The sequence below is a fragment of the Anopheles arabiensis genome, chromosome 2 (genome assembly GCF_016920715.1).
Source record: "Anopheles arabiensis isolate DONGOLA chromosome 2, AaraD3, whole genome shotgun sequence".
In the NCBI taxonomy this organism is placed as follows: domain Eukaryota; kingdom Metazoa; phylum Arthropoda; class Insecta; order Diptera; family Culicidae; genus Anopheles; species Anopheles arabiensis.
Window position 1 is genome coordinate 78,833,684 of NC_053517.1, and position 25,927 is coordinate 78,859,610.

At 45.4% G+C, this 25,927-nt stretch overlaps 2 protein-coding genes across 3 annotated transcripts in view; one reads left to right on the forward strand and one right to left on the reverse strand.

Annotated features, from left to right (window-relative positions):
• Positions 1-664: 664 nt before the first annotated feature.
• The window catches only part of LOC120896164 (agrin), a 48,411-nt gene continuing 23,148 nt past the window's right edge, over positions 665-25,927 (reverse strand). For both annotated transcript variants that reach the window (XM_040300098.1, XM_040300099.1), the window contains exons 3-7: positions 2,613-3,048; positions 2,443-2,533; positions 2,046-2,368; positions 1,790-1,981; positions 665-1,721 (exon numbers count right to left, since the gene is read on the reverse strand). In XM_040300098.1, the coding sequence (XP_040156032.1) occupies positions 1,175-1,721; positions 1,790-1,981; positions 2,046-2,368; positions 2,443-2,533; positions 2,613-3,048 (1,589 nt within the window). In that variant the 3' untranslated portion in view covers positions 665-1,174. The remainder of the gene's footprint in view (positions 1,722-1,789; positions 1,982-2,045; positions 2,369-2,442; positions 2,534-2,612; positions 3,049-25,927) is intronic.
• Positions 16,617-18,243, forward strand: LOC120896165 (cell wall protein DAN4-like). Its single transcript, XM_040300101.1, has one exon. It carries the CDS (start codon positions 16,635-16,637, stop codon positions 17,886-17,888), a length of 1,254 nt encoding a protein of 417 aa, XP_040156035.1. The 5' UTR covers positions 16,617-16,634; the 3' UTR covers positions 17,889-18,243.

Genomic DNA, 25,927 nt, shown 5'->3' on the forward strand with positions numbered 1-25,927 from the left:
AAATGTTATTTCGAAAAGTATGCATAGAAGAGAGCTATATGATCATTCGGAGCAAAATAAGGAGATTACTTGCACAGTATTAAAGAGCACAAAAATGACTATAATTCAATAACAGTGTTTCCAAACCGATAAAAAAATCATCATTTAGCGTCATATTTTAGCTCCAAATAATAAAACACACCACCCAGTTTCTTTAGTTACCGATTCTCGTTTCTCTTTATTGGCAAAAATAAACAAAACACATTTGTTGAATTGTCGCTTCCGTGCAGCGCTGAACCGCATGCTGACTTGATGTTCGATGTTTAGCTTCTAGCTTCACGTTTTGCATGATATGTAGCTACCAGCTACCAGATGGAATAGTAAATCGACGCTCGCTAAGCGCCACTACAAAGTCTACGAAGTTGCCTATCCTTTTATATTCATGTTTTTCATTTCCCATGCACGATTCTGGTTTAAATAAGTTATACAAACGAATACTTTGTTGCTTGCGGTTTAAATTATTCCTTCTTTAAAATCACGTCAACCCTATAGACAGGAAGCCAGGGAGCGATACCTGTTGATAATGACACTGTTGGGGGGACGTGCATGTTGCTTTCGATGTGTGTACTACTACTGTATCTCTAACCCCTGACCATAATCTCTCAATGGTGTCGCCACTCTCAGACGCGGGGTTTCAGGTGGGATTTGGATGTAAAAAGTCGTCGAAAAAGTGTGGCAGCACTAATCTTGCTAGAAGGCTTGTTGCGGTTTAGTCTCGTTAGATGTATACGTCTTGCGATGAGAGAGAGGGAGAGAGAGAGAGGTGATAGTAAGTATAAACAACGTTAACGTTCCCTGCACGATGATCGCTCCTAAAGGGAAAGTGTCTGTCACGTGAGCCATTCCGTTTTTGTTTGTTCGTTCCGATTTAAGTTAACTTAACTACAAATTACATACTACATTGGATGAATCCAGGGACAGGGAAGTTGTTGGACGTAGGGGTAGGAGTTGTTTAGTTACTCTAATTCTAACGTAGGGCATATCCTTACAAACTAACACTGTGTAGTGGAAGAAGCGGCACGGTCGAGAGAAGATCCAAAGGTAAGACAAAGTTTTGACGCTTGCTGGCAGTGATAGTAGGATAGTGGAAGGAGAGATATGGAAAGGAGGTGAGTAGGAAACAGAGAGCTGTTGTTTAATACAAATAGTTGTGCGAGGGCTCCTCGGGTCGTCCGCACGGGCCAACGTGCTTTTTCTGCACCATCGATCGCGATCGGCAGTTTTCGATGCTGAGGAAACACTCGTTCGAGTACGTCTTGCCGTCGGTACCGCACACCGGTTCGAACTCCTGCGGGCAGATCTTGGAGCAGCCCTTGAACGAGAACGCGGCCAGGCAGCGCTTCATCGGCACCAGGAACATGTGGCGGCCGCAGTTTTCCCGTCGCATGTGGCACTCGTTAGGGTAGAGCTTGTTGTCCGAGCCGCACACGTAGTTCGTCGGTTGTTGCTCACAGTTCGCCTCGCACAGTGCGGTGGTGGCACAGTTCTTCAGCGAAACGGGGACTACCCGCAGGCCGCACGTCTTTTGTTTCATTTCGCAGCGCGATTTGTAAGTGTTACCGTCCGAACCACAGATAGGGCCGGTCTGTTCCTCGTCGTACGTACAGCTGCTGCAGTCCGTCACGTCCACCTTCGATTTCAGCTGTGTGCAGGGTCCAATATGTGCTAACTGTACGCCACGTCTGAGGGTGAGAAAGGAAAACGGTTATTAGTAAGGTAGAAGAGAAGAAACTGAAACGCGTCAACTTACAGACACGTTGCTCGGGCCAGTTCACACTCATTGTTGTATGTCTTGGAGTCGGTACCGCACAGCATATCCTTCTGATCACCAAAGAACGTGGCACCATTCTTGGAGTGCTGCTTGCAGGCTGGCAGGGACTTGCAACGGTTCATCTTCTGCTTGCAGCGGTCCAGCGTCAGAGCCTGGATTTTCTTCTTTTGTCTACAATTAAAGACATCATTAAACTTGAACGTGATATATCTTGGTGTTATCATCCACCACTTACCCGCAGTTCAGCATCTTCAGTTCACACATCGAGGTGTAGATGTTACCATCGCTACCGCAAATCATCTGCTGGGCATCCTTCGGGCATTCGGTTGGGCAATCTTCAATCTTGTTGCTGGCACTGTGCGAACTACCACCGGCACGCTCCTGCGACATGCAGTAGGAAATGGGGACCTCGAACACGTGCTTGCCACAGTTGGAGGCACGCATCTTACACGCGCTAGCGTACAGACGGCCATCCGAACCGCAGGTTGGGCGTGCTACACGCCAGCACGACTCACGGCAGTTCCTGGTGCTTTGGCAGTGTTTGCGACTCGTTCGAACCTAAAGGAATTGGCGAGATTGAAGCAAAGAGTTGAGCACATTGAGGGTAAGACTGTTTTATGTTTGCCACATACCACACCCTGTCCGCAGGTGATCAGCTTCATCTGGCAGGTCGAGTTGTACACGTTACCGTCCGATGCACACACGGGTCCGTCCTGGGGAGCACTGTTTGGAGCAAAGGGTAGAGATTTTGGCAATTATTTAATAGCAACACACTTCATCAAACGACTCCCTTCCCACTCACCTATTACAATCAACAGGGCACGACTCGCGTATGACGCTTCCGTTCGCACACGGACCAACGTGAGCCAGCGAGACGGCTGCCGTGCCGACGCGGCAAGCCTGCACGCGCAGCATGCACCGGTTCAGATAGGTACGTCCGTCCGTTCCGCACACCAGATCCTTCTCGGTCGGACAGCGATGGTTGCAAGGCGATCCCTTCGATCGCTCGCAGCCCGCCTTATCCTCGGTGACCGCGTTCGGCGCTGCCTTCGTACATGTCTTCTTCTTCATCTCGCACTGGTTGGCGTAGATCAGCCCATCGCTACCGCAGACGGGCTCCTGCGGGGAGCTCTGCACCGGACAGGACCGTGGGCAGTGGCTCGATACCGCTTTGCTCTGCCGGCTGGACGTACCGTCAGTGCCGAGCGTGTCTGTATCGATCAGCGATGGGATGGATTCTGGGGGAAGGAAAAGCAGAGAGAACATTATGTTTCGAGTGATCATTCAAACGACGCCATTCGACCATTCAGGCCTGCAACATTCTTCTGCCAGTCAGTGCTGCTCCGCGCCTACGACGTTCCAGAGATTGAGCGAATATTAAAACAGATTACGGTGCAGATCTGCATAACTGAGGTGTGTATTCATTGATGTCGATTGTCAGGTGTCGGCGAAACATATTGGAGGAAAAAGCGGCTTGGTTTGCAAGAATGTATCAGCAAAGGGTCAGATATCAGGTGGATCGTAACCAAAGGAAAACTACATTGTGAAATCGATACTGGGAATGCCGATCGGAGTGATGATAAAGCAAGATTGCACAAGTCTCGAAAGCGTACGGTGAAACATATCCGACCTAATACAAAACGATCAATGAGGAGATCGCGTTGGAGTTGGAGGAAAGATCGCAAAGGGAGATCTTGTCTGGTTCAGATACAGTCTATCGGTGCATATTCCACTGATTTGAATATAGAATTTCAAGCTATTCAATGATTCAAGCTATTACAGGCATGATCGTAGTCCAGTCACGGGAAGTCCTAGCTGAACAATAAATTCAAGATTAGACTTTAAATATATTATGTGATACAAATTAGTGCCCCAATTCCACCTAATATTTTAATACCAAACACACTCATTATATGCCTGCCATTCGTTGTATAAGTTTTAGAGCGTTAAAAGTAGGTTGAGGTTAACACCCCACAGGCTCATAATTTGCAATGATCCCATGGGACAGTTATTAAACGTTTTCAACGCCTAATAAACCCTAAAATTTGTCTCCATCCGTACGAGAACGCTACCGATAGAAGCTTAACCTACTTTCATATGCTAATGGACTGGTTTTAGCTTCTGCAATACGTTACTCTGTGAGTCGCACCATCTCTCCAGGGCTCCATGTGCGAGATGCTACCGGTCTCTTCCGGTTCAAGAAATCGAGCTTCTTCATTTCGTTTTTTCCCAACAGACATGGCGAGAGAATTACCCACGAATAATTATATAATTGAGCGGATGGGACGGAATGGGAATCGGTTCCCCTTCGAAGTCCCGTCATTTATTCGATTGTTTTCGTTCCGCTTCCAATCACATCGGCAGGCGCTAGCGAGTAGCGAAAAGATCGTATCTCGGGTGTGGTGTGGCGCGTGTCGACAAAAGGAGTGCTGAGCCGATGGAGGGAATGCAGTCAATGGAGGCGAAAGAATCGCGTTCCAGAAATCAGTTCTAAATATGCAGATTATTGTGGCTTGTATAATGAGCTTGCGTAGGTTCCTTTGGTGGTGCTTGGGAGTGTAGACAAAAGCAAAGGTAGACTCGTGCCCTCATGACATGCATACAGGCGGATCTCTCCCACCCAGGGGAAAAAAATGAAGCTAAACTGCACCAGTGATCCCATTCGAGGCGTCGATTGCGATCGCGTGCGAAACGCGATCATTATTGTTCGCGCCGTCCCACTCCCTAATGTGCCCTGCTGCTCAACATCTCATTGGGGAAGGGCTTAAAACATCGACGTTCTCGATTGATTACACTCGAGACAAAGGGTGGGATGGGAGGAGGTGAAAAACGAAAGAGTCTTCACCAACCCACAATTCCCTGCGGAGGGTTTTTTTGTACCACCGATACGATACTTATAAATCAGTTCCCTTTTGCTCCAGACCGGCGGCACACTTCAGGGCGCTCCAGTAATCTTCTGGGTGGGAGTGAAGAGAAAACCGCAAAATTGCACTCCCATCCCCGGTGCACAATTGCCGGAGGAGAATTCTATGCGCGAGTGGGATCCCGGAAGGCGTCCGGAACGCCACTTTCCAGGGCACACACACACCGACGCCGCCGCTGCCGCCGAAGGGAAGACAAAGCATTCGAAGGGCGTTGGCGGGTTTGCGGCCCACAATCACGGCGCGGCAAACCAATCAACTGATCAACTGGCGGGTTGACCCATTTCACGCGCGGACACCGGGTATATGGAGCAGCTGGAGCTGGCAATGCGCGCCCTGCCCCGGAGCCGTCGCTTCGGGTGGGGTCCGTGGAAAAAAGGGCACACATCATTTATTGTTATTATTAGCCTGCTCATACACACACACACACACACACACTGAATGCACTGGATGCACTTCCATGGTGGCTCCCCAGCGCGGTTGAGTGTGATAGGTATTAAACATACCCATATATTTTAACTGCCGCTGCGCAATGGGTTCTCCGAAGCGGTTCTCCATGTTTCGAAGTAGCTACGTTGGTGCTTTTCCAGTCGAGTTCGTGGCTTCAGTTAGAGCCAGAAAACGACTTGACTGCTGGAAGACGAGATTGCCCCTTCATAGAGCTGTCTTTGTTTGAAGCGGAAGGGCTTTTTAGTTTCTACATCCCTGCAAAGCGGGTCATTTGCTGAGGTAAGTGTACAGGGACAAAGTAGCTTGCCAGCAGATGTAGGAAAAGTGCAGCGCAAAGGTGATCTTCAGTTCAGATCTTGAACAAGCGAGTGGATTCGTATTTGTTTTGCGGATCTGTACAGGACGAAAAGCGTGATCGAATGGTATGAAATGAGTGGCTGTACAAAGTTACAAAGTTTGTGAAGTGATTAAGCATGATTTGTCTGAAATAATATTGCCAAAGCGTGCTTGAAAGCCTCTGAGCTTAGGTCCTAAATCAGTAAAATGAAATAATTGTTTAACTTATTAGAAAATTTGAGCTTACATTTTCATGATGATAAGATACGTATCATAGGGAACTTCCTCAGTCGCGATCAACCTACGAGAAGAATCTTCAATCGATCCGCACTCAAACTCAAACCTAACGCTACGAACAGATTCCTTTAAAAGATGATTTTATTATCTTAGAAATATGAGTTCACGGTCGCAAAAACTTGAGATCTATTTTTATATCGAATCTTGAATCCCTAATACTTTCACAGATTTAAGATACAAAATATTCTCCTGGTCCTCCCATGTGATCTTCAGAAACATCAAAAGAAATCTCTTCATTTGATTTTAAATCCTTTAAATAAAATTTTAACTTGTTGAGAAATGCGTCAATATATTGTTTTTTTTTATGTAATGTGGTATCTTAAATCCCAAATATTTCCGCGATCTTGATCTAGTTACGTGATTTTCAGATTCTTCAAAAGAAATCTCTGAAATATTTTTGTCGGAATTTAAATAATCCAACACGAAATTCCTCAAATCACACTAAGAGAACTAAGATCTCACCAATGTTTCGAAACCTCCACCCCATCATCCTATTAGTGAAAGTGTCTGCGGGAGGATCATCTCCATTCTCCAGAGCAAAGCCGCCTCAAAATTAACCAAAAATAAACAACTTAACAGCTGCGAAGTTAATTAACAATCCGCGTGCGGCAAAAAAACCACCATCGATCTTTACCCGGGCACGGGTCTGGAATGAGATAAATTAAGTCCCGACAACACCATCTACAGTTCGCTTAATCCCGGGGCGCTATATCACACTCTGCCGGTGATCGTTTCGGAACCAACGTTGGACCTTTAGCTCATTAGCATACTACATTGTCGCCGGTCGCTACCATTTGACCATGTTAGGGGAAGAGTGAGAAAGAGAAAGAGAGAGAAAGATCCACCGACCAACAGCTTTTTTTCTGCAGCATCGTAAACGTCTCCATTTACCACCGTTCCAACCCTAAAATGTCACGTGTTTGAAGTGTACGAGAGGGCGTCACGCAGTTGAAGATGCTTTCCCCAAAGCGTGGATCAGGGACGGCAGGCAGGGTCAAACAGCACTCCAGCGTGTTTAAATAGCAATAACTGCCTACCTCTATATTCCTTTGCGTACCGGGAGCCGTGACTTTCGACTAGAAGAGACTGTTTTCTTTAAGTCCGCAGGGTAGGGATGAAAAGAGTGTGTGTGTGTTTTCCTTTAGCAAACCCCAATAGGGATACATACATACCGGTTAGGGGTTCCGGTATTTATTTGCGTTGGGATGTGCCAACCTTTCGACCGGGGGCTTTCGAGATGCTTTGAAAGGCATCAGGCGCTTTTCAAAAGGGAACGAAGCTTTTTTTTGTATCTTCACACTTTAACACACAGTGGGAAGGTTAGGGACTCGTGCGGAGCTGACAAATGAGTACAGCGGCATGTGCCACCGTCCCGCTTCGCTCGATCTGGTCGGCCATCGACCGGGCACGAATGCAAATCGCATCCCGTGCGGACGTTTCGAGTTCGTGACTAAACTTCAACGCGGATTGTGCTGGTAAAGGAGCATTGGTAGAAGAAAGCATTCCTGAAGAGTGGAAAATCTTTGTGCTGGGAGGTGAAGCGGTGAAAGAATTGCAACAAAAAGAAGCGCCTCACGTGCGCAGTGGACTGATTCCCTGCGGTTATGGGGCGGTAAGATTAATGGACAACTTTGAGCAAATCCTGCTGACGCACGTGCCCTGCTTACTTGAGCGCTGATTGACACCTCCAACCCTAACCGAATATGCTAATGCAGGAGCACTGAAGGCGGCACTGAGTAATATTTGCAAACATTGGAAGATGGATAGAATTTGCACCATACTTCAGTACCGTCTAAGATGAGCTGGACGGTGAAGGAACTAACTGATCGCTAAGCTCGTTTGGGCAGCTCCTTTCCCAAACTGCCGCCAGAGGCCGTTCTTCACATTCTTTTGCCTTTTTTGTTAAATTTGCAAAATAAATGACAAAGGTCCACAACAAGGTTACTTCCTTTCGGATGCATAAATCAAACCGCGAAGCGACCGCGATGAAGAGAAAGTGAACCGTTTGCTTGCGGCGACTGATCGCGCATGCAACCTCCGGCAGACCAACCATCGACCGAGCTTGGCCAAGCGGTTGGAGTGGAATGCGAAAAGGTATCTTCACCATTCGGCCGGAACTCTCTTCACGGGCGTGGGTCAAAGCGGGGTTCCCGATCGTGCAATGATGAGCAGTTTAGGTTTCGCAGTTGCTGCCCGCTGGCACTCTGAGGAAATGCGTACCTAACGGAGGTACGGGCTAATGGGATGGGCTTGTTAGGTTGCTGCTGCGGCTGCTGTTGCTCGCCTCTTGAAGAACACCAAAACAGACAACAAAACTGCACATAGATTAATGACCTCTACCGGGATGGGGTTGAAAATTCATTTCCTCGAGCCAGCGCAATTGCGCAAAAGGCTATGGCAAGGAAGGAAGAGCACTTCGACATGAGCTTTTGCGGCAAACGAATGTCGCTGTGCTGCCGTCTCGTAAAATGTGATTTGGAAGTTTTCCTTTCCTTTCAGGGGAGACAATTTCTGGTTAACCGACCCCCTTGCCTTCCCGCATACCTCTCAGGTTGCGTATTCATACGCGTGCGCAGGCCAAATCGCCAGCTCGTTTACTCATGACGCATGATATTTCATCCGCTTGAAAGTGATCTCTATTTGGCGGTAAGCGATACACACTCTCGCAAACACACTCAAGTCGGGGCGGGTTTTTCAATCAATCCTGCCCAGCAGGGTGAGGCTGCGAGAGGAAGAGGAGAGCATTTCAAGCCAAAACATTAAACCGATTGGGAAAACAACTCCTCGCTTGTTATTTATGCTCTTGCGGCAAGGTGAGTGTGGTGGAGCTTTTATCGCACATTACTGTTTGTGTGATTCTCGTGCGGTTGCTCTAAAGTGCTTCCAAATACTGCTGTGGGTATCCAGCACAGTGGTGATTTGCTTTGTGTGTACGAGTTCATTTGCTACAACATCACACGGACAAAGTATTGTTGCTTTTATTTATTCCTACATTGAACGATACCGTAGAGAGAGTGTACGATGGGAGCAAAGGCAATGCTTATGGATAGTTTCAATTAACACTGGCGCTAGCAGCTTTCCTTGCGGCTTACTACATATGCAGCCGTGCACATAAATCCTAAAGGTCAGGCTAAAGTAATACCGAGCAAGGTGAAAGTGTGCTGAGAAGGTTAATGCAGGTGTTAATTGCAAGCGTAGAGCGCAGTTAGATTATTTGTCTGCGAGTTTCTAGCCCGGTTAGAGAAAGCAAATCGATTTGGGTTAGTTTGAAGTGTAAATCAATGTGGGAAAACATTTCGTAAACTCTGTCCAGCAATCGTAAGCTGGAAATACTATAATGCCAATGGTCTTGAACTCCAAAAGCAATTATTAACTAGTCTTGGGGAAGATAACTTGGATGTTACTAATTTATAGGCAGATGCCAAACCAAAAAGCAAATTTCTACTCCATTATGAAACGCTTTTGATTGACTTAATCTGCGCTAATCGTTTGTTGGGCGAGTTTTACATAAATCGTTGTTTAATCTGGCATCGTTTATGCTTCTTCTGCTCGAAGCCTGAGGCTAATCCACTAAAAGGGACTGTTTAATTTGGACTGAATCAAAAATGAACGTGAAATCACATGAAAGTATCGTTTAGTTATGCTGCAATCAAAAATTCATTAACAAAAAAAAAAAGAGAATCCAGCAGGATGCAGTTTGTAGCAAGAATGCAGGGGTTGAAAACAGTTTGCAAGATTACCTGTCTGGCTCCTGCACCATTTACCGGATATTTGTCAAAATTAAGCAAACGGTCAAAATTTGATATGCTTCCACCGAGTTCAGGCGAAGTTATCGGCGAAACACTCGGAAAAGGAGGAAAGGATAAGGAAGTTGATAAAATGCTTTCCCGTCTGACGCTTTTCTGGTTGGAAACGCCGAAAGGGCATGTATGTCAAGAGGACGCATTAAAAGAATAATCCAGAACCAATTAACCTGAAATGGACTTTATCGTTGAGTACATTTGCATGCTTTATATGGTGTGTAGTGCGTTCAGAGGTGGTTGGATACGAGAATAAAGAAATGAAAAAAATAATATAATATGATGTAAAGGGATAAAAAGCCTGCAAAAAGTGTAATTTTCTGAAATTGTGAAAAAATTACCAAACAACAAAAGATACACCAGAGAAAATAAATGAACAAAAATGTATAAAACATTGTATAATAAAACTAGAAAAAAGTAATAAATAAAGACACAGGAAAATGGAAGCAAGACAACATGAAAAGAAAAACAAAGAAAAGCTCATAAAAGCAGATCACATACAGGGAAAACGATCAAAACGCACACAGGAAGAGAAACCAAAGAAGGCAAATTTCATTTTCATGCTGCCGTTGCATCGGCCCCGGTGGTCGTTAACCTCAATTAGATGGTTGCAAAAATTGAAAGAAAATGAAAAATCGGCGAAGCCGAAAATATAAATGATTTCCATGCGTTAAACACTGACTGAGTGATTGAACAAAGCACAGCACCTTCAATCGGGCTTTTATTACATTCTACACCGTAATCTTCCCTCGCCAAATGGCGTGTGTCGTCTGGGGGCGAGAAGCGAGCGCAACAAAGATAAGGATGTTTGATATAGGGGGAAGAAAATGTGAAGCAAAAGAGCGACAGCGAAAACCTACCGAAGGTTTGCTGAAACATCTCGGACTCGGACCGTCCTGTTTCTGCCTCGGAGCACAGCACCTGATCGGTTTAAGCGGATCGCGGTTCCCCGGTCGGCGGGTTATGTAATTTGTGCGATGTGCGATAATTTATCTTGTTGCCCGTGGACCAAACCCTTTTCGCCGCTGGTTGCGGTTTTTTTTGTCCTCCGGGGCCATCCCGCGGCTTCGGAAGTCGTCGTGGTCGTGTGTACGTGAAAGTTAAAAGATTCGGTCCCGGGCAGACCCTTCCCGAGGCTGAGGCGAAGATCCCTTGCCCCATGGGAGGCGCTGGGCAAAGTGCAAGGTGGAAAAAGAAGCAGGGAGAAAATGATGCACAAGATACCCAAGGGGTAAGGTCGAGGTGATCAATTTACATAACTGTGGCAGTGTGGTTTCCCGCACCGGGGCCTCGTCCGCTCCTGCAATTGTAGTGTGACTCGCGGAATTTGCTCAGCTAGCGGAACTCCACAAGAAGCGTTCCTGCAGGGCAGTGCAGAAGGAGGGGAGGGTCCGCTTGAGGGTATCTTCGCTTCTTCACTCACCATTTGCTGTGCTTCTCGTTCGCCTTCCTCTCGAGCTTCTCATTCTTGGACCCGGCCAGAAACCAAATTAGCTAATTGATTTAGCTGCTAATGAAGCCTGAACACAGCAGCAAAAGGCATCGGGTGTCGGTTTCCTACCCGCGGCCCGGAAGCTTGGTGGAGCTGAATGAAGCAAGAACAGTTCCCGTAAGAGAACCTTCCCTTTCTTTCCCCAACCTTTGAGTCTTTGTCGTTTTTGTTTTCCTCTCTCATCATTTGCTCTTCGTTCTGGTGATGCTCCCTGGCTGCTGCTGCTGCTCCTGGGCGGACCTTTTAGCGATCACACGTAACAGTACATTTCTGTATTTTCTTCCTGTATTTCTTTTCCCCTTCATTCTCTCTCTCTATCTCTCTTATTCGCCATGCCCATCACGCCGGGATGATAATGATCGAGATGGCACGACCGCTTGCCGGTTGCGTACGGTTACGCAATGACAGTGCGCGGGGATCAAGCGTGTAAAATTGCTTGCGCGAGCGCAAGAAGATGTAATTCGATACGCGACCGGCGGGTGCTTGTTGAATTTTTGGTACTGCTTGGACTGGGCTTGGTTTGTGCGCGTTGTTTGCGAAACATTAGCCACTCGTCTGCTCATTTGCCTGCGGGGTGAATGAAAAGTGAGCGGCATCCAGCGGCAACAACTGGCAATTTACTGGCGGAAGGAAGTGAAAAACGAGCTGGAAAATTGACAAAAGAAAGCGTCGTTAATTTGTCCGCGCAAAATGGGAATTAAAGCGTGGCTGGTGGCGATACGATCACGAGCTGCTCGGGTGATTTATTTAAATTATGAAACACTTGCAGTACGGTTACGGGTTCAAAATCGGGGATTAAGTGATACATAAATGCTTTTGTGAGGGAAGTAATATAATTTTAATCATTTATAGCTTGCGAAAAAAGTTAATAATGAAACAAAATGGCAAAAATTGTCAAAAATGGGGCCCTTTCCGTTTTAAGTTCGTTGGCTGAAATTTCAGCCTGTCAGCTGTTTGAATTGTATAGTAGATTTTGAGCAGCTATAATAAGTGGGTATAATATATAAGTGGGCTTATCCCAAGGTATATGAATTCAGAAGGCTGATTTTTATCGCTTCTGCTTCTGAATGAAGATTTTAACAGTGTTTTGTGTATTCGTCAAACCTCCAGAAAGCTTGTTTGAACAAAAGTTTTCTGTTTCAACTGTCAAACTCCATTCAAAAAGCTAACTAGAATCGCGAAGGGCCCCAATAATAGAACAGGTTTGAGAAAAAGAGTCATAAATGCAAATGTGTTTAAACATTGACTAAAATGTATTTGATATCAAAGTAATCTAACTCAGGAAAAACATGCTATTTTTTATTGTTTGGAGTGTATTTATCTAATGATAGCCAGTAAAGTAATGTATTTCCTTAATTTTATATTTAAGTTTTTATTTCCATGCGGTTTGTGTCCAAGATGAATAGAATATTCTTTGTTTTTGAACGCGTTCAAAGTACAATTTGTGAAAAAGAATTTCAGCGTATCAAATTAGAAGAATACAGATTGTCCCCGCTACGCTAAACATTGAATTACACGGCTTCCAGCCAAAACCTCTATCACTTCTGTGTAATTTCGCTTGAAGTAATAGGTTTTAGTCACTAAATGAATTATTTTATATAATTATGACTAAAGAATACAATTTTATAACCATTCGGGAAGATTTATGAAATTTTACCAAAATAATTTATTGTGGATATGATAAATGATGTATCAGATCGGCACAATTTACCAAAAAATGTGTCAATTTTATAAAATTGCCTATCTCCTAATCCTCGTATGTACAGCGTATCTCGACAATAATAACCTACCAAAAGCATAGCTTCACCTTGAGTCATTAAAAAAGTGCCTATGCTTTTAAATAACTGTCTGTGTTTTAATTCCATCCATACAGAATTCAGAATGCAGCAGGCATAAATTTACTTCCCCGAGTTCCTCGAGCGTACGCACGCCATAATATTAACCCAAATTGCTGCCCAATAAAACCGTCGTTCAATTATTATTATTATTCGTTTACTGTTCGACCGAAAACAACCGTTGCAAACGGTTGCAGCTGCAGCAACGAATGGGTGCATCCATGTCCACGACATAAATCATAATCGAGCATCGGAGTGGCGTCGGTGGCAGTGACCCTACACGATCTACTGCGCAAAAGGTAGCTCGCAAAAATCAAACACCAACGTGTTTGATCACGTTTATGGGCCGTTTTATCACCGAACCCGCTAAGGCAAAAACGGTACGATCGGAACGGAATCGATAAATAAAAGCGAAAAATAAAACAAAAATGAACCACCGGGAAAGAAAAGACAGATTGTCGCGTAATAAATCATCATCTTCTTCATTGATGTGTACTGGCACTGGCACTACCTGGCCACCACTGGGACCCTCCCGTTCGGTCCGCTAAGTTTCGCGATGCATGTGCGTCCGTGTGGATTGCAGTTTAATGCACCCGGTTTTATTGCACTTTGATACAGTTTGCGTGTGGTGCGCGATGCGACGCCCGTGGTACGCTCGAACGACACCCCGCGGCGTACTGTTTTATTCAATAACGTCGATGTCACCCGGGCGCGGACAGTGAAAATCAATTTCGTATGTAAATAATTGCTCGCTACAAATAGGGTGAGTTTCCGAACGGGCGGGGAAGGTATGTGTGAGAACTGGTTGATGAATGGAGCCGAGTGTTCGCAGGGCAGATGGAGAGCCGGTCATTACCCCGAGGATGGGTGCTGGGAGGCGATTTATTGTGACCGCCATTCCCCCTTTTCCTTGGCCAACGCTCGTCGTTTGACCCGACCAGTACTGTCTTTTGGGGCACATATTTAGCGTGCAGTTTTGGGGGTTTCTTTTCAACGGCTTGCAAAGGGGCAAACGTGAAAATAATGGCAACCTCCTCGCCGGAATCGTGGCGGTGCGACCGAAATAATGGACCTGCGGACAGGTCTATATAATTTAACTGCGGCAATATTTATTCCGATCGAGAAATATCGTCCCAGGATCGAAGGAAAAGGGCAAAAAGTCGGTGAAAAATGTATGCATTATGTGTGTTTGTCTTTTTTTTATTCATTACTTGCGCACTTTTTACTTTGAAGTGGTTTTCGCAAGGGCCACACCGCACCGTGAAACCGTTACTTTAGTAAAATGATCGTTGGGGCAGATTTTTTTTTCTTCGTTTGTTTGTACCCCATTTCTGCTATGGTCGCGGGCGCTGGTGTGATGTATTTATGTTGATCAGGTGAAAATTGAAATTCGGTTAAAACTGTTCCATTAACCAAAGCGGACAGTAATTACGCCGTGGGGGTCGAGGGGGGTTTCAATTAATGTGCTTCGGTGGATGTGTATTATAGGGACGGCTTCGGTTTGAAACACCGCAAAATGTGACACCGTTTATTTAATGTTGAAGTGATCACTTTAAATGTTAATAGGAGGGCAGGGTATTGTGAGGTTTCAATGGCGGATTGGTGGTTGCCTGTTTTTCCTGAAGCACCAAAATTTTAGGAGTTTCTGTTGCATGTTTTGCCCTATGACAGTCAATATAATGTTTTTTAATTATTTTTTTGAAATTTTCAAATGGTCTTGAAATTGCATATAAATTTAAATAAAAAAAAGTTTTTTACTCTTCTTTACGATAATGTTTATGAAAATACATCAAATCGTCTCTTTAACCTGAAATACCGTGCAATTGCTTAGCATATTGCCTAGATTTAGGCGTTTTTGCTAAGACAACATTATAATTGATTTGTTTCGCAGATACGAAATATGTCTAACAAAATGCTCTATTATAATGATTTTTCTCTAGTAGAAAGTACAGTAAGGGCTTCGTTTTATTATTATTGGGTTCATTTTTTTATTAAAAGGAAAAACAACAACAAAATATTAAATTTGCTGGCTAGCCTCCCCACAAACACACAAAAAGAAAAGCAAAATAGACAAGCTTGGGAAAGCGCTTTGCAACGTTTTGTAAGCTTGTTGTTCATCCCGTTATATTTTAACTGGGCTGTCCCAGCTCTGGCCCGCGCGCGGTAGAAGTCACGTTTGCGCAAATGGAACGACCAAAAACATGGATTATGCGCACGATTAAGCTCGTGATGCTTGTCGAGAGAGCTGCACTTTACAAAACAACCAGAAGTCGCATGTAATTTGTAATAATTAGGTGGTGCTGTTTACTTTTATCCTCGCATTAATTGTGCTCGTTGGTGGCGGTTTAAATCATCCCATGGAGCATATACCAAAAAAGCACCTTCAAGACGAACGCTCAACACATTCATTGTACACATTCTGTTTGCTGTGTTTATCCTTGTCTTCGTCAGACGCTGTGGAAGAAGCGAAACTATACAGTCGACGAAGCTATAAAATCATCAATTTGTTTGCAGTCGTTATCGGTGGTATCATTTTTCTTGTTGAAATAAATCATTGCTTCCTCTTGGATCAACGCTGCGGGTGGAGGAGGTGGGAATGATAAAATGATTAATTATATGACAACAAAACCAGCTCCTACTCAGCCTCATTCAATGTTGTTCGGTTTGAGAGATTTTGGCAAACGCCACAGCTTCGATTCCTTTCGATTTCCTTTCGTGAATGCTCAAATCCAAACCATAAAATAGCAAGCCCGATGGGATCCTCATCTGTCAAGTTTCTCACCTTTACGATCAATCTGTCAGTTTTGTCTGTGGGACGGTGATGGGGATGGTGGGAGTGGCGTAGCAGTAACGTAACACACTAAATTAATTTCTGTTCCCAGAATAGCAAGCCATAAAGTCGGCGCATGGCGAATGCGAATGACCCCATCCTGTACAAACCTGCGATAGAGATAAACAAAAGAGAGAGAGAGAGATAGAGAAAAGAAATTAATAAATCGCTCCACAATGTGCTTGGTACAGGCACAAAACAAATAATAATAAAGGTAATAAAATGGAACAAAACGGCAGGAAAGGGTTGTAAAACCCATTGTCTCGTCTGTTTCGTTGCGTTGCGAATGCGAACAAATGGTGAATGAAACACAAGGGTAGGAGGATTTTCGCGCAGAAGGAAGAGATTAAAAGAGGTGACTAGACAACAGTGTTTAAGCTGTATCATCACAATAAAACTCATGATTGTATCGGAATGTTGTAAAATGTTCGTTTATTTATGAAGTGATCTAATAGATTTGCGAACTCGAAGAGAGACGACCGAGCATTGTGACCTCGCGTCAATAGTTGACAGCTAGGAGTAGGTTTTCTTAGCTTCTTTAAATGCGTCGAGTAGTCGAAGTACTCGAGCTAACTACTACCGTCCACTATCTCCACGTGGTGTTTACGCGCTATACGTTGGCCGTAAAAGTTGTGACTCCCGAACTCATGCGTTGACCTTCCGACGGGGTGCTGTTCTCTGTCAACAATGCACCCGCTGGTGGCATGCCCGCATTGCAACGCGCTGTTGTTGTTTATAGTTGGCATCACTCAAAAGTTGGTAAACAATATCAGCCCACCGGTAGCGTTGGAGAGTGTAAAAACAGCACGTCTAGTGGCCGGTTCGCTTTAGTTCCGCCGGAACAGTGTACAGGGAGCGTAGCGATGGCGAGTGCGATAGTGCGGCTGCTAGTGACGGTAGTGATGATGGACGTGTGTGCCGTTGGATGGACGGAAGCGGCTCCACAGGTTAATCATTGGCATGATGCAACCAATTCACTGTATCCGATAGATTATATGCAGACACTGTGCGAAAGAGATTGCCCCGGTGAGCCAAGTTTTATGTGTGACTTTTACGAGTGTGACGAGGACGAGGAGGAGGACGAGAGTGCCAATGAGGTGGATAATGATTTGCACGAGGAAAGTGAGGAAGAGTATTACGACGAAGAGGATGAGATGGAGGATCACTATACGGATCTGGTGCATGAAGTTTTCGATTGTGGGTCGAATAAGACGCTAACTTGTACAACGGCAAGTACTACACCAAGTACGACCACCGAGAGTACTACAACGGAAAGTTCTACAAGTACTACAACTGAGAGTACTACTACTACTACTACTACTAAAAAACATATTTCTAAGAGTACCCACAAGAAACATCGCAAAAAATCCACAACCCCTCACGGCAAGACATCTACGACCACGGATATGACTTCTTCTGATTCGACTACCACTTCGAAGATGTCAAAAAAATCCTCGACGACTTCTACCACAGCGAAGCCCACTACAACTACCCCAACAACTGAATCCTCCAGTACTGCCAGCTCTACATCTACATCTGCATCGTCACAGTCATCAACGACGGCTTCTACCACCACGGAGCCTACAACAACTACCTCCACAACTGAATCGTCCAGCACTGTAACTTCCTCAAGCGCAGGCTCTACGACTCCCCAAACTTGTAGTTGCTACATGTTCTGTGATGGAAAGAACTGCATGTGTCGTTTGCGTGGAAGCGTATCCTCCACCAAACCACCCAAGAAAGCGGCCAGCAACGTTGGACACCGTCACCGTACGGGGAAAGATGTGTTTGCAAGTATTTACAAAAAAATCCAAAGGCTCTCCGATGGTTCAAACGTGGAGCCGACAAGCTCCCATCTGCGCCGGGTCGGAACAAATGAAACAAACCCCACGACAACTGTTGCTCCACCACCTACAACGGTACGTGTGAACGAAATAGTGTCGCTTCCGGTTGAATTTGGCAAACGTCGAAAGCTGTCAGCAAGACAGTTGAATCGGTTACTTAAATCTGGAGCATCCCGGGACGAGATCTATCGACTGCTGGAGCAGTACATGGTGCCGAGTAGGGAAGAACCCCAACGGTGCCTCCAAGCGGGATCTGACGCACCGGAAATCTGAGTACCGGGAAGAACGTGACTGTGCCATCAGGCCATGGTTGCGGAGGTGCAAAAAATGGACCCTAGCACGGGGGAATGCTCTGTAAAGGTGTATTTAACCAGGTCTGTGGACATCGAGGTGCCATCGGAAGGGGGGTTTTGATGAACGTCGCATACATTTCCGGCTAGTGGAAGTGTTTGTGGCAGCTTAGTGAAGGTTATTGCTTAGTTATAGAAAAGAAATGACTGATGTTGCGTAGAACGAAATGACTGATGTTAAGCGTTGTAATAAAGATAAAATAAAGCTATCTAATTTTGCTCACTCTATGTGCCACTTTTGAAATTAGTATCCAAGCCGTCTCGTTTGAAATCAAAGATCAGCAAATATCCCTCAAGAACCTTCTATTATCTTCCCGCTTGGTACGCTCTGCATCTCGACCAATCCAGGAAAAAAAACAACCGTCGTTGGAGATAATTTCTACCACGACCACCACGCACGCAACTAAAGAAGCCGTCAGGTGGGCTTTCAAACGGACGAGGGCTATGATTCTGAACGTTATTAACATAAATGAAGCCCGGGACTGGGTGGCTACTGTACTCTTTTTTTGTGTTTGTTTGTATTTCCTCCCGATCTACAGAACATCTTTCTTTACTCCAGCCGTTGGGCTTCCAGATCGCCCTCGGTTGTTTTGCTAATGAAGGTGTCTAACGACGGCGATAAAGATTGCCACTTTTTCCCTCTGTCTTTGGAGGTGCTCGTCTTATCCACCGAGAACGAACGATTTATTGACTGATGAAGATTGAATTCCAATGTTTTTCACCCAATTCTTGGAAGATGGCAGAAGAAGGCAAGCGAAACAGAAGGATCGAAGGCATTCCGCTCATCAGCATACCACCAACGATGTACGCTCGCGGTCTGATGTATGAGGTGAGGCGAGGCAAGAAGGCTGAACAAAAAAAAAAAAAAAATAAAACAGAAGCCAAGTTCCAACGGGATTTGCTGGCAGTACATCTACATTGCCAACCCGTTGAAGGCTCAGCATGGGGACGGCCTGCAAGTAAGGGCATCAATACTTCTCGACAAATTAACCGGCAGACGGTAACAGTTATTTGTTCTTGCCCTGCTGCTGTATGTCTGAATTTGGGCCTCGGAGAGAGAAAGAGAGTACATGTGGCGATGGTGTGTTGTAGTTAGACCGCGACCACCGGTTGCAGCTCGCCCCTGCCTAATGATGCTTTTTGTTTGCTCTGTTTGCGTCATTGCATCCAAAAATGGAAGAAAATGTTCTTTCCCTACCACGACCAAGGTCGACACAGTTTGCTTGGAGCGGTACTGTTAATTCCAGCAACGCACCCCAAAACCCCGCGGGCGATGACACCGTGCGGGTTATGTGCGGGTCAATGGGGGTTCGGGTTTCGGGCGTTCTCTGTTATAAATGTGTTTCCCAAAACCGTCCGCCAACGATTTATCTCTTGCTGAGGTTTAATTGCAAGCTGTGCCATAAATTAGGCCGGGCGGTGCATCTCCACAAAGTCGGCACGACTTTCCACCCGGCCGAGAATGGATAGCGACAGATTGGAGAGTGAATCCCCTCCGGATCCCAGCGTCACATTGCTTGCCTCTTTTCCAGCCTCGAAACAATAGCCTTCACCGATTGCCGACAATTTGTGTGCGAGAGTGTGTTGGCGTCTGTGTCAAGAGGCGTTGAGGCGTCAATTTTCCTTTTTCCATCGTCCACGTGGGTCCATCCGAGGGATGGCCGATATGGATGGCAAAGGGAAGTTTATTGGGTGAAACGTTTGATAGCAAACGATTTGTTACGTTGCAAAGGTTGTGGGGTTGAGGCTGTGTACTTCCGGTCTAAAGGGGACCACTTTGTCGTCGGACCAATCGGCGCAGTGCAGTGGAATGGATGGTGATAATTAATTTAGCATTGTCGGCGAATCGGGGCAAATCACTCACGCTTTAGAGTGGTATCGTTTAGATGAAACTGTTATTCCACAGCACAGCAAGTCAATTTTAATTGCGTAAAAGTGGATAAAATTGAAAGATTTTAAGACCTCAATTAATCCACTTTTACGTTTACATTATACTTTAGATAGTTTAATGTTTAATAAAGTCTACTCACGTAAAGAAAAGTACCGTGAAAACATTATTATAATTATTTAAAAGTTCACAGATGTCTCCTAAAAATCCACTGTACTCACGTCCCTAAACGTGACCTCTCCTTCTCACCAGGATCATGTTGTTCATGCAATCTTTATACATCACGACCGCAATGGAACTTGCTTATCCATTTTTCCCTGCTTTTGCAGACTCAACCAGGCCAGATTATTTCGGGGTTTGCGAGAGAAACCTTTTTGGAAAGAGATGGGCTAGTCGCTCTATCCTGAGCCTATCAGTAAACGCCTCGGCAGGTGCACGGTTTTGCTTCCACATTTATCGCTTAAATCCCGTCGATCGAAAGCAACGTTGTGCCTCGTTTTTTGTTTGGTTGTTGCTTCCCCATTAACACACATACGAGGCAATATCTACCCTTATATGGAGATTGCGTTATCGAGGGAAAAGCTCTCCCGATTCTCCGCGCCAAAAAAAACCAACCCGACTTGAAATGCATTCTGGCTGCAGTCAGAAATCCCGTTGCTGTTCCCGTTGCAGCCGCGGTTTTTGGGCGTCATGCATCACGGTCAGCGCTCGATGGGAAAATGCCAAACATGGTCCTGGGTGAGGTTCGGTGGTCCTCTTTTTCCTCTGCGACTGGGCAAATTCGACGACAGGCGTGCGTTAGCGCCCTAATCGACACATTCATTGTGTGTGTGTGCGCCATGTGATGGAAATACAGCATGATCAGGGGACCCGAGGGATGAGTTAGGCCAAAAGAATGCTGAAGTTGTGGGTGTTGCTCCAGTTTTTTGTTGTTGTGGTTGGTGTTGTTGTCTCACGTCATGCTAATTAATGAATGCCCGATACATACCCGAAGCGGCAGAATGGTATGATGTCCGGACGGCACAGGCGTTATCGATACGGAGATATTAATACTGAGAGGTTGAAAGGCTCGGGACTGTTTTATGGCACGACCTATTATTATTGTACGATTACACTCTTTTTTTCTTCGGGGTATTGGTGATTTTGTTGTTCTCCAAAAGGGCTGACGAGATGATGCTGTTCCATCCGCAGCTACGAATGAAGCAGGTATGCATCATCAATGGACCCATTTGTATGCCACTCTGAAGAAGAGCAATTAATAACGGCAGTCAGGGATTCGGAGCCGACGCTAGAACGAGAGTTGCACTAAAACTTGCTCTCCCCCCACCAAAGAAACCCGTCCAACACGCTTCAAACACGCTGATGAACTTGATCGATTGATACAGCGTAGTGGGAGTGGCGGGAGTGGTGAAAATTGGAAATTAAAAATTTATGATAATATCCCCAAATGGAAGGCGCGCTGCCGACATCAATAGCAACAGCGCATTCTGCATTCTCATGCTGCTTGGCAACGCGCAACGTTTCTGTTCCACCGGACACCAGGGCCAAGGAGGTGATCGACTGAGGTGAGATGATTCTAGGAGAGGCCGCGTGCGATGGGTGCAAGCCTCACCGAAATCCCTGATGGAGATGTGTCAAGCGATATTGTTGCTTAATTGTTTCTGGCGGTCGCGTTCTGAGGGGTAGAGAGCGATGGTTGAGTTCTAGGCCTTTGGTAAAGTCTTTAATGGCTCTCAGAATGTTGAAACGATTTTTGGTGGTTCTGGATGAGAACTGGAAGATGTGGCGTGTGAAGAACGATAAAAACGGATGGTTTGAGCACAGTAAGCGACAGAAAAATGGTAGCATCATAATTGTTACTCCTATTTTTTATAGATATATTTTTGGAGATTTATAACAACGAAGAAACGATTGAAACTTATATTTTCGAGAAAAAATACCTATAAATAAATGGCAGGTAACATTCAAGCAGTTTTTAAAGAGTTTTTTGTTTTCAATAAGAGAAAAATTACAAACAATAGGGAAAAAACATTCGTCAAGAGTTTGGTATAGTGCCTATTATTTAGGTCCTTTGACTGCAATTCTCCCAAGGGACAGTCCCGTGGTACAGTCGTCAACTCGAACGACTCAAGAACATGTCTGTCATGGGTTCAAGGCTAGAATGAACCGTCCCCCCATAGCAAGGATTGACTATCCGGCTGCGTGGTAGTGAATTAAGTCTCGAAAGCCTGTATAGGCTGGCATGTCCTCGTAGGACGTTTAAGCCAAATAGAAGAAGTCTCTAATTTTGACTCCTTTTCACACTAAACAGTATGTCGTAATAGATATATCTTCAACTTTTCTATGAAGTGTATGCTCTCGTTGTCTCAAACACATCAATGTTATAAGTATTGACGTAGTATTTACATGTCAAATTACAATGTCATAATAGAATTTATTAAAAATCCATGGAAATAGTTTAATATTGAAAACGTTCATTTAAGTAATAAAATTATCAGAAATCTTTTTTGCCATCTACTGTACTCCTAGAGCAAATAAAAGAATGATGATGCTAGCGTTTTTGCTTCTTGCTACAGTTCGATCGATCTCAAGCGATATCGAATGCAAATCAATCGACACACACACACACTCACACACACACACACACACACACACACACACACACACACACACACACACACACACACACACACACACACACACACACACACACAGAGCAATCAACGCCGACCATTTGATTCATAAAAGCGAAAAAAAGGAGAACAACAAAAATGTACCAAGAATGTTGATGATGCAACACACCATGTTGCACTAGACACACGGGTTTGAGAATTAAAATAGAATAACACACACACACACACACACACACACACTCATACACACACAATTAACGCAAGCTGCAGGCGAACGGTAGGGCGGATCCGCTGGAAGGATTTCGCGCTCCGTGTCACATCTGGCAAAAGCGCAGTCAGCCTCGCGCATTCTTGGCCACTTCTTCCATTCGCTCAGACACTCCTCTCGCCCCGTCAGTGCCTTCTCTCACTTGTGCCGAATATCTGGTTTTACAGTTATAATTGATCGTGAAGCATTCTGGCGATGTTGGTGCGCTGACGCTGCTGATGCTGCTGGTGGTGCCGCAACTACGGATGCTTCTGACGCCGCCAGATATCTGGCTGCTGAGACGCTGGCGGCTGGAAAAATCGTTCGAACGCTATTCGAAATCAGTCTCCCTGCCCCCCAGGGGCTGTACTGGGGTGTGCTGGACGGGCAACAGTTTTATGGGTTAAAAGGTTTCCATGGTTCGCTTCATCCTTACCCCTCCCTTCCACCCACAACCGAGGGTGAGATTTTTCGTTGTTGTTTCGTTTGTTTGTTCTTCGCGTGATTATGTCGTGCCTGGCGGCTTTTCCCCCTCTCCCCCCAGTGCCGGTGGTGCGAGAAATCAGTGCTTCCACCTTTCCTCCCGCTGCAAATTGGTCTCTTCCGCAGCGAGCCGATGATGCACCCCAAAAAAACGGAGGGTGCTAGAACGTTTTTCGTGCATGAAGTTTTCCAGCACGGTTTGGTTGCGCCGTTTTGCGCCAGTGCTGCGCAATTATTGAGCAACATTATAAAGGATCGTTTACGGCACAACAAAAAAAGCGCGGTCGAGGTCGATCCCGATCGATACGGAGTTCCCCCATCACCCCCCGTTGTGGAGCGATTATGATCCTCCTCATCATCATGGAGCTGCCCACACTGCCACTGCGTGGCAATGTACAGTTGTACTGCGGCCGTTCCGTTTGGTGCGTTGCGTGTGATCAAAGTCATCAAAGAACGATTACATGCGCTGATCGCCGCGGAGGAGCTACGGGCAGCATTGGATCGGCCTCCCGTTAGTAGGAAGCTCCCAGCAAACGACATAATTGAAAATGTCCGTCCTTGCGTTTGTTTTGCTTCGGCTTTGTGCTTACGGCGCGATCGCTCGCAAAAACGAGCCATCTTCATCAGTGGGTCTTGGCTGTGTGTTGATTTTTCTCCTTCTATTTCTATTGATTTGGTGGACGCTGGCAGACAAGCTAGAGAAAGGGTTTGGTGGGTTACAGAAAATCAACGGGAAAAGCAATTTTGCATTCTAGGTCGCCCATTTCAATAGCAGTCATAATTAATAAACGGCTTTTTTTGTGGGAAATTTTCAATTTAATCAATTATCATAGATTAGTATGACTAGTCGAGTAACTATTTTACGTTTGAGGAGCCATGAAAATTGTACTAAAAAACGAATGAAGTAAGAATTCCACTAAAAACACTCTTTTTTAAGTATGTTACATACGCTTTCCTGAGACTTCTCGCAAAAGCCACTGTAATGAAGCTCTTTAAAATCAATCTTACAAACCGCTTCCCGTAAGAATCTTATGGCCTCCCCCGAACTGGAAAACCAACCTCTTGCACCGAGTGGGTGCCAAACTTTTAATTGTATTCGCACAAACTTTAAATTGCCAAAGTATGGCCGGGAACAATGCCAGCACTTCACCGAAAACTAAGCACAGATTCCTTTTCCTTGGCACTAGACAATTAAAATAGTGCAACCGTCTGAATAATGAGGGGTGGGAGGGAAGGATTGAAAGCCAGTACAGTGCCCACACTACTTGCTTTCATATCAATTGCGGGAGAAGAAACCCACCCGGGGAATGGGCGAAGAATTTCTTCGTGTTGTAATAGCACCGAAAGACGGCAGATAGCATCTTCGCAACGATTCAAGCAATAAAAATCACCAAACCAAACCGCTCTCTATTATGCGCTTCACGCCACAAACCAATTCATGGCTGTGTGTGTGTGTCTCTCTCGTTCTCGCTCTTCCACACACGTGCGGTGGAAAGTGTGCTTCAAAAGGAGTCGGTCCGTCCGGATGGAAAACGGGGGCGGGAAGGATGACTGAAGCGGGAAATCAATCTCATTTTCACACTACTGGGGCTGAGGAAGAGATAGGAAGAGTGTGTGGTTCGCGGTCGAGATGCCGGACCGGAAAGCTTCTGTTTTCTATCGCTTTTTCCAGCACCGGGGGACTGCCAATTCGCACAGCCAATGGGCTGTTGAAGGTGTATGTGTGTGTGTTAGACAGCTCGGTACACAAAGCATGCCGGTATCGATGTCGGTGTTCGCAACATTAAACGCATTCCTCCACCGCGTGGTATGTACATATGTGCACACATACACCAGGCGCACATGAATGGGTACACTGCCACCGAACCATGCAACTGGGCGCATTCCTTCGGCCATCCGCGGCAGTAAAAGCGCGGGGGGTTTTGGGGAGGACACACGTGAGTAGAATTAATTAAACTTATCCCAAAATTATGTGGCGCACTGAAATCGAAACGATTAACCCCGCAGAAAGGTGAGTGTGGTGGTGCGTTGTGCCATTTTACGGTGCGGTTTGACGTCCGTTTGCTTGTTGTGTTGAGAGTGCATTTGTTTGTTTAATACGCAATGTGCGATAGGTTGATCAAAGTGAAGCAAGCCAAGGCAGAAGATTAAAGCAAATGGTTTTCGAACGCAAAAGTAAATTGTGTGTTTGAAAAGTTGTACGTTTCGATTATTAGTTTGATTTATATAAAAACTTCTTTAAAGAGCTTTTAAGCGACTTCAGCCCACCCTGGCACGCTTGGATGTTCAATGAATGAAAGTTCAGTGTACGTTTCACATGCTGGGGCGGATGAATCGGTTGCTAAGCGACATTAAACGCTCGTGACATTGACCTTCCAGACGAAGACTTCCCGTACCCCAATCTGTAATTAAATTCATTTCATCATCATCCGTAAGGTTTAAGGTTTTTCTTTCCTTTCCCTTATGTTTTTTTTTTTTGTGTGCTCCCACCAACGCTTTGTTCCAATACAAAGGCAGAGCAGCCCCGGCACCGGCGATGATGAGTAGACAAAACGGCGGGAAAATAGTGAGGCTCCAAAAGCCTCCAATTTTCAACTGTCCGGCCGTCATGTTTGGCATTTTTCACTTCTCACTTTCGATCCGCTGGGGCAGACGGGCTGAGGTCGTGCGGTTTGGGTCGTGAATTAAAACACACACCATACAAAAAACAG

Coding starts and splice junctions, on each gene's coding strand:
- LOC120896165 (XM_040300101.1), top strand. CDS start 16,635: ATGGCGAGTGCGATAGTGCGGCTGCTAGTGACGGTAGTGATGATGGAC.